The following is a 7,928-nucleotide window of genomic DNA, read 5'->3' on the forward strand; positions in this document are numbered from 1 at the left end:
GCTGATAAAATATACATAGCAGTAAGAATAAATTCTAGGTGGCGCTGTTCCCCTTCGAGGCCACACTATCATCATCATCAGTTTGAGGCCGAAGACGACAAGGAAGACACGGTGGTCCGGCACGTGGAGCATTCTTAATGCGCCAGCACAACCGGTACATGCCTAGAGTTCTTCTACAAGGTATTCGCCTTTGCAAATTCCCTGAGCCATGGCCAGTTCTAGCGACGTAACAACGGACACGTGGAAAGGTCAGTTAAACTTTGGCAAACCCTGTACATCTACAGGAGATCGAGACAGGTGTTGGCTCATCGCCGACCTGAAGGCATGGAACCGAGTGCTGCACGAACTCGAATGCGCGCTTGTCGAGTTTTCTCCGGGAAAGCTCAGCCTCCGGCACTTGCCGCACGGTGACGTGGACGAGCACAGCACTGGCACAGCACGGAAGGCAGCCTTTCTGATCTCTTGGCTCATCGAACATCACGGCTGCATCACCGAGCTGCGTGTCTGGTGCACCGGTCGTCCTGACAACGACGACGCCCCAGAGGAAGCGGCTGTCCCCATTCGCCTACGCCCACATCCAGGAAAGGGTATACGCAGCCTCGATTTGCAGATGTTCGACTTGAACGTTTCCAGCAGACCGAGCCACTATTACCTGGACAAGGAAGACATCGAAGCACTTCGCGGCATCGAAGAACTCAAGATATTTTCTTGCGACGCGAGGCTGGAGCCAGCCCTGGTCAGGCTGGTGGAGCACAACTCAAACTCTCTCAAGCTTGTCGAAGTGGTCAACTCGAAACTCTCAAGGAGCATGGTGGATGCCCTACAGCGTGTAGACAAGTGCGAATCGATGACGGTTGGGCTTCGCGAAAGCGGCGATGACACCTTCTCGGACACAGATGCCGTGACTCAGCTGGTACAAGGCGTGCTAGGTGTCAAGAAATTGAGCATTCTCCTACCCGGAAATTCCGACTGCAACATCTCAGGCCTGGCTCACGCCGTCCAGACCAGCACGACACTCACCACGCTCGAACTGGCCGTCTTTTCTGACAGGAGCTCGCCAATAGAGTTGTTCGCTGCACTCAAAGTGAACACCAGCGTGAAGATGATGCGAGTCCACTTCATCGGTCTTGATGTGAGCAGCGGAGAAGCCTTGGTGGAGGCACTGTCCACGAACCGTTGTCTTCTCGACCTGAACTTACATGGTACAGTCACCGACGACTGTATGATCGGAATGGCAGGCGCCCTTAAACAAAACACCTCTCTGGAGAAGCTGCGGTTCACCGTAGCCGTTGAAGGCGTGAACGGCGTAGTGGCTTTGTGCGAAGCTCTTCGAACGAACAAGACGTTAAAGAAGCTGGAATTTCCTGCGTTCGACGCTTCCCAGACGGAGAGGTAAGCGAGCAGCAGCCTCTGTCTCTTATCAGAAGTTGTCGACAGAAATGTCACGCTTTTCAATTGGTCGAAATGGTCATGACGTCAGAGTGCGCGAATTTCAAACGGGGCCAAGTGTACTTAGCCTAGTAACTATGCAACCAATTAAAGGGATGGTATAGTGATGCTCCAAGTCGGACTGAGTAATTAACTAATTAGCCTAATTTAACCTTTATAGTCGGACCACATAAATAAATAAAACAGGAGCAAATTGGTCAAGTTGGGGAAGCGAACCTGGGTCTCCGGAGTGCGAGCCGAGCACGCTACCACTCCGCCATGCCAGTTCGATGGTTTGGAATGAACAAAGGCGCGTCTAGTGAATACGGTTTTTTCGTTCACTCCCATCTTCCTCCCTTCCCGTTACGGCGATGTTCTGGTGTCCACCGAGATATGCGAGACAGATACATTTCCTTTCCTCAAAGACCAATTTACCGATGAGCAAGGCGTGCAGCCGAACGGGCGATGGCGTTCTGTGGACTCCCTGGCAACATCGCAAGACGCTGTCGCGTTCCAGGCAAGCTTGACATCTTAACCACGCATCAGTGACACAAGCAGTAACTCCGCGTTAAAGGCTTCCGCCTCACCGCACTTTAGGTCAACAAAGTGCCCCCCAGAATTTTTTGATTCGAGAGCATTAAATGGCTTTGTAGCGTCAGCAAAACGTGTCCGCAAATTTTTTCCGCACGGTTTCGTCGTTCTATTAAGATAAATGTGTGAAAGTGTGATTGTGACAGTGTAAATGTTGCCGTGGAAAACTTGGTTGGTGAGGTTTAATTAGTGAAGTAAACCCGAAAAAACGCGAAAAAATACACTTAGACGTCAAAATAGCCATGGACGTCAATATAGTAGATGGACGTCAGAATAGCCACGGACGTCGATATAGTACGTGGACGTTTTGTTTTCGCATTGCTCCAGTGCGAGTCACCGTAATGATCTCAAAGTTTTTTTCTTAGAGTTAATCGGCGAATATTTCCTCTTACTGCGGTCAATATTTTGCCATGGACGCAGCTTGAAATTAGTATGCTACCTGTGGTAATTTAGCGGCCTTCAAGTATCCATTTCTTGACTGACAAGAGGAAATTTTGAATGCGACCGTTTCATTACCGCTCCTGCAAATCTGTCGCGTTAGAAACCCGCTAAAAATTAAGCGAAGGCATTCACGTCTAATTTTATTATCCCCTATCTAAATTGTTGCAGGCTGAGGCACCTCTGATTGGTCGGAGAGCTTCACGGCAAATGTGTCAAAGAAATGACGTCACGTTGGTAATTTATTGAGGGCACTTTGAATGGGGAAGTGTCTCGTTGCCTTCATTTACAGATTTCTCTGAAACGCAGCCACCTTTCAGCGCAGAAAAAAAACTTCGGTAGTGTTCCCGAGTAAGAATCTATTCGTCTTGCTTAGTTTCATAATAAGGCGAAAGCCTTTAATGCCTCATATGCCGTTAGCAGCCGTGTCGGCAGATTTGTCCGCGTTTCGGCGGCACTACTTAAGGGGACAGTGAGGAGAGCTCGATTAATATATATTTTTTTCAAGCAAAATCCGGTAGCTCGGCATTTCATGGCTTTGTTGCCTCTTGGCCGGCAGCGAAATATGCATTTATTTCTAAGAAATTTGGATTCGAAGTTGAAAAATTTCTTCCCGCCGCTCTTATTCAAACTTAGGATTTTCTTATGACGACACAGGACTAAGTGACGTGAAACATAACGTGCACATGACGTAACGCAGACTCCGTGATTTCTGGTGGCCAGTAGTGCGACCTAGCAGCAGCCGAAAAGAAAGCTACAGCCGGCCGCACGTTGAAGGCATCTATCGGCTGTTGCGGCCGTCGCTACCGTCGCTTCGTTTACGTTTGCAGCGGCGTTTTGCCAGCGTTACGATGGATCCCCCGTTCTCGAAGTCGTCAACGAAGTTCTCGCAAATAGACCCCTTTAGCATACCGTGTACCTTGTAACCGTTAGCGGTATACCGGGAGCCCGCCTACCGCCGGTGAGCAGGCGCTGATTGGTCCCGATGCTGCAGACGCGCGCGTAGCTGCCGCGTACGTGGCGCCATCTGGCGACGTTAAGGAGACTTGCGCATGCATTGGCTGCGCCTCAGTGATTCGTAGTTTCTCGTGTCCTAGTGTTGCTAGAACCAATGTCTCTAGCAACACTTTTTTGTCCTATGACGCCATCACGCGTGTTCTTGCCAGTTTGGACTGTGGCGGCGATACCTGTATTTTGGTTCTTGCTCTTTTCTACGTTACAAGAGCTTTGTTGTCAGTATGAGTGGCGTTTTCGTAATCGGAAGCTGGTAATTCTGTCGATACAAGCCAACTTCAATTTCTCCTCAGTGTCCCTTTAAAAAGGAACTGTGTCGAGGCTGGGAATCGAACCAGGGACTTCGGCGTTTGAAGCGGAGACGCCTACACTCCGCCACGAAGGCTCAAGGTTTCAACATGAATATAGGCGCCTCTAGTAAATGCATGGGTTTCATAAATAAAATAAAAGGAATAAAAATAAAAAAGGGAAGAAAAATAAAAAAAAATAGAAAAAGGAAAGGGAAAAATAAAGAACAAAAATATGAACAATAACAGGAAAAACAATAAGATAAGGAAAACAAAAAATATAAAAATAAAGAAATGATGAAAATTTAAAATAAAAAACAATAAAAATAGGAAAATAAACAAAATATAAAATAAAAATAAAATACGAAAAATAAAAATAAATAAAAAACACACAGTGCGCCAGGAAAACCTTTCGCCTTGCACCACTTTAGACAGCCAAAGTGCCCTCTGAATTTTTTTCCCTCTAGTGCTCATTTAAAGGTCGCTCCTCGTCTAATTAATGCTGTATGAGCCCACACTAAAGAACCTCTTGTGGTCTAAATTTATCGAGAGCACTGCACTGCGACGCGCTCCATGTACTCCGCGCAGCTTTGGAACTTTAAATCAAGCACAAAATGCCTATTAATTGCGCACCCATTGTTCCCCTTTATGTCAGCTGGAAATACGATTCTTGCACCTTCCAAAAACCGTGCTTCTGCGTCTTCTCAGGGCGGCGTTGGCGGCGACGTTGGCGCACTGCGACGGGTACAGACGAGTGCTGCTACCCCTGACGGAGCCCGACCTTCCAGCGTTGTCGGCTCTCGTTCCCCGCCCCACGTCATGCCCACAAGAGCTTGACCAGATTCCCATCTGCAGCGCCTCTGATGCGAACCTCCAGCTTCTTTTCAACGCCCTGACATCCTTCGGTTGCCGAGTAGAGATGCTCAGCATTTCCATCAGCGAAGATCCGGGGCCAAACAAGGTAGCGGCACTGGCCAAAATGCTGAGTGCCAACCGATCCATCAGGCAAATGTATATCATCATGCATAGCGACGGAGGCCAGTTTGTCCCTGAGCTCCTGGAGGCCCTAGAGGTCAACAACAGCATAAACGAACTGGGCATTTCAAGCGGTGCTATGCAAATGCACACGGTCGTAGCGCTGTCGGATTTCTTCGCCCGCAACAGAACAATTACAACGTTCCGGCTGTCCATCATACCGATGGAGCTGGAACAGTTCGAGGAAGTGCTGGCTCCCGGTCCGTTCGCGGAAGCCATGTCCCAGGGAATGGCGATGAACCCTGTCATCCTAGAATTCGGCGGAGCGTCCGGGTATCAACTCAGCCGCACCTGTTACTCAATTTTTGAGACGCTGCGCAGTAACCGGGCCGCTTTGAATCGTGCTACGGATTTCGTTCTCTTGGACGGCAAGGACAGACTGGGCGCGCAGGCTTTCCAGGTCTTCTTTGGGAGACCTTGCCTCGTTGAACACGTGATGAAGACTTCTGGCCAATCGGAGCACGAGGCACTGCTGGCAATAGCCGCAGCGCAGAACGTCTTGCTGGACAACTACTTCGTAATCACTGGCATTGTTAAGCGCTGTGTAGTGTGCTACCCTGCAGAAAAGGGTACTCAGTGCGATGACCTCAACGTTGACTGTTGGCGTGCCATTGCTCGTCATCTGAAGGTAGCTGACGTGTTAAGCTAACTTCGCCTCCCTCTTCTTCTCGGCCAAAGAGAACTCCAAGGTTTCATAAGGTAGTGCGAGGGTTTATATTCTGCTCCTATTTCCGCAATAGGCCAGCCCTGTTTGTGAGAGCGCGTGCCTCATTTGAAAGGCTTTTTGTTCTTGCAAAACTGCGACTACAGCGCAAGAAGTAACGAAATTGTGAACTCTTTAACAGTTCCCAGTGACGGTACTCAATGAGTCTTATTTCTGATGTTTCTACACACAGAGTAAATCCATGAAAATTGAATCAGCGTGGCTCCTTTCCTTTGTCTTTACGGTATCTCTACGTCGGACCGCAAACAACGGAACTTGTTTTGTTCGCCTTCCTCTACTATGTGGTGCTTTTGTTCCTAGCAACCACTGGTGGGGAACATTAAAACCCATTTACATCCTCAGCACCTATGCGGGAGTGGCGGGGTTCAATCCTTAGGGCATCCACCGGAAATACGGTAGGTGCACGGTTTCCCTTGGTTCTTTGCTCGGCTTCTGTGGGGCGAAACGCTAGAAAAATGGGTATTTGGCTCAATCTCGTCTAGAAGAAAAGTTGGGGGACCACTTAAGCTCCGCGTTTAAGGGTACGACGGGACAGCATTAATGAGTCTCGTCAGCGATTTCACTTGATCTCATTTGCATATTACTCCATCACGTGCTCAACTAATTTACTAATCGCATGACAAAAATGTGACGAGACAAGCAAACAGCCGTTCGCCTAAACACGCCCCTCACCAACATGCTCCTACTCGCCTAATCACTACTCCGATAATTAGTGTCTCTCATATCACACACTCACACTAGCAAATAATCGTAAGCTACCATATTATCTGAAAGACCACATGACATACATATGAAACCTCGCTTCGAGCAAGCCGTACTAACGTTCTGTGTCTTCCCCGAGCCAATATATCGATCTCTGTATAGTGGAGGCCAAGGAAGAAATGTTTTAAAGAGTACGAAAAACGGTGGTGCCAGCGGGTGTGAGACGTTTTTCTTCAAATTGCACACTGGTACGTTGCCGGTTAAAACATAATTGGAGGAGAAGGGATTGTTTTTACCATGGGGTGCTGACTGCTTGTGTGACAAACCAGAGTGAACAGAACACGTTTTTACTGATTGCTGGGATGCGCTGCTCTTTTGGGATGAGCTCAAGGGTATACAATAAAGCGAGACATAGGATACGATTCGTGGACATTGAGCGAGATCTTTATAAATACGATGTTATTTTCCTTCTTGGCCTGCACAGTATTTTGCGAAGCAAGATGGATGTTCGACACTGCGATGAACGTGCGCGGTCTGTCCGAGGTTACTTCAAAGAAAACGTATTTAGGCTGCTATGTTTTGGAGATGAAGTTAGCGAGTTGATGGGAGTGTTGTGTTCCTAAACAGTTTTGATTTTTTCACGTGAATGAAACACATGTCCGCTCTTGATGTTTGGGAATGCAGCGCAGAAGATATGTTTGGGATGTGTCGTAATGTATCAAAACAGACAATGAGGACAAAAGAAGTTTCTGCGTGACCTAGAGGTAGCGTGTGTGACTCTCAATCTAAGGACCAGCGGTTCGATTCCCCACCTATCACTTCAATCTTCTTTTCAGTGCAGTTAATTTACTTTAAATGCAGACATGCCGTAGTGATGTTTTGAGTCATGTTGTTACCTTGTAATCGCAGTTGATGTCATGTTTTAATCACTTGTTGATTTCGCCGCTCCGCTTATTACGTCAAGTCGTTTCGACCGATTCGGAGCTTCGTGACATTACAGCGGACGCCCCCGACGGGACGCTGCATTTTGCGCCGGACGGGATCACTTCAATACATTGAGCCATGGCGCTCTTTACCCAAGGCTGCCCTTACGCCTCATCGTTTACATCCCACTGGCAATGAACGTATAAGTGCATAGAGTTTCTGAAAGTTATCAGCAGAGAAAAGTGGCGCCACTGTTTATGCTAGTTGTTTAAAGAGCGTTTCATTCATAAGAGCATGCTGCGAAGATGAGATTTCGTATTCGGCTTGGCTAAGTGTCTGGACGAAAACGTGGATTCTAATGTTGAACCCTGGCTGCTCTGCGATACTGTGGCTAGATATAGTCACCGCAGCCGCGATGCTCTTCACCCTATGCAGATTACTCTTTCAATAGAGTATTTCAATATTCAACAATTACGATGCGTCGCAACAAGTAGTTAAAAATGACGACTGTTTCTTACCTGCACATTCGATGGCCATAAAGAGCGCCGTAGCGGCCAAAATGGTCTCCTCCGTTACTTGGTCAGTGGAGGAGTCTTGTATTGGTAGGCAATGCTTTTATTGCAGTTCTTGAGGCGACCTGCCTTTCTATGTCCCCACTTGCTAACCAAACACAGTTTAGATAAAAAAAAAACGTTTGTACAATTCGTAAAAAAGCAAGCACTGCTTGACTGTTCCTTCAGAATACCGCAGTCGCGCATAGTCTCAATGCTCACCGGAACTACATC

At 47.8% G+C, this 7,928-nt stretch overlaps 1 protein-coding gene across 1 annotated transcript; it reads left to right on the forward strand.

The window, feature by feature from the left end:
* On the forward strand, positions 1-5,648 carry LOC149328610 (uncharacterized). Its single transcript, XM_089560872.1, has 2 exons — positions 1-1,392; positions 4,467-5,648. The coding sequence occupies exons 1-2, from the start codon at positions 209-211 to the stop codon at positions 5,440-5,442; spliced, it is 2,160 nt and encodes a 719-aa protein (XP_089416998.1). The 5' UTR covers positions 1-208; the 3' UTR covers positions 5,443-5,648.
* Positions 5,649-7,928: the final 2,280 nt, after the last annotated feature.

The sequence above is a fragment of the Amblyomma mixtum genome, chromosome 9 (genome assembly GCF_055824585.1).
Source record: "Amblyomma mixtum isolate Tamu chromosome 9, ASM5582458v1, whole genome shotgun sequence".
Taxonomy (NCBI): Eukaryota; Metazoa; Arthropoda; class Arachnida; order Ixodida; family Ixodidae; genus Amblyomma; species Amblyomma mixtum.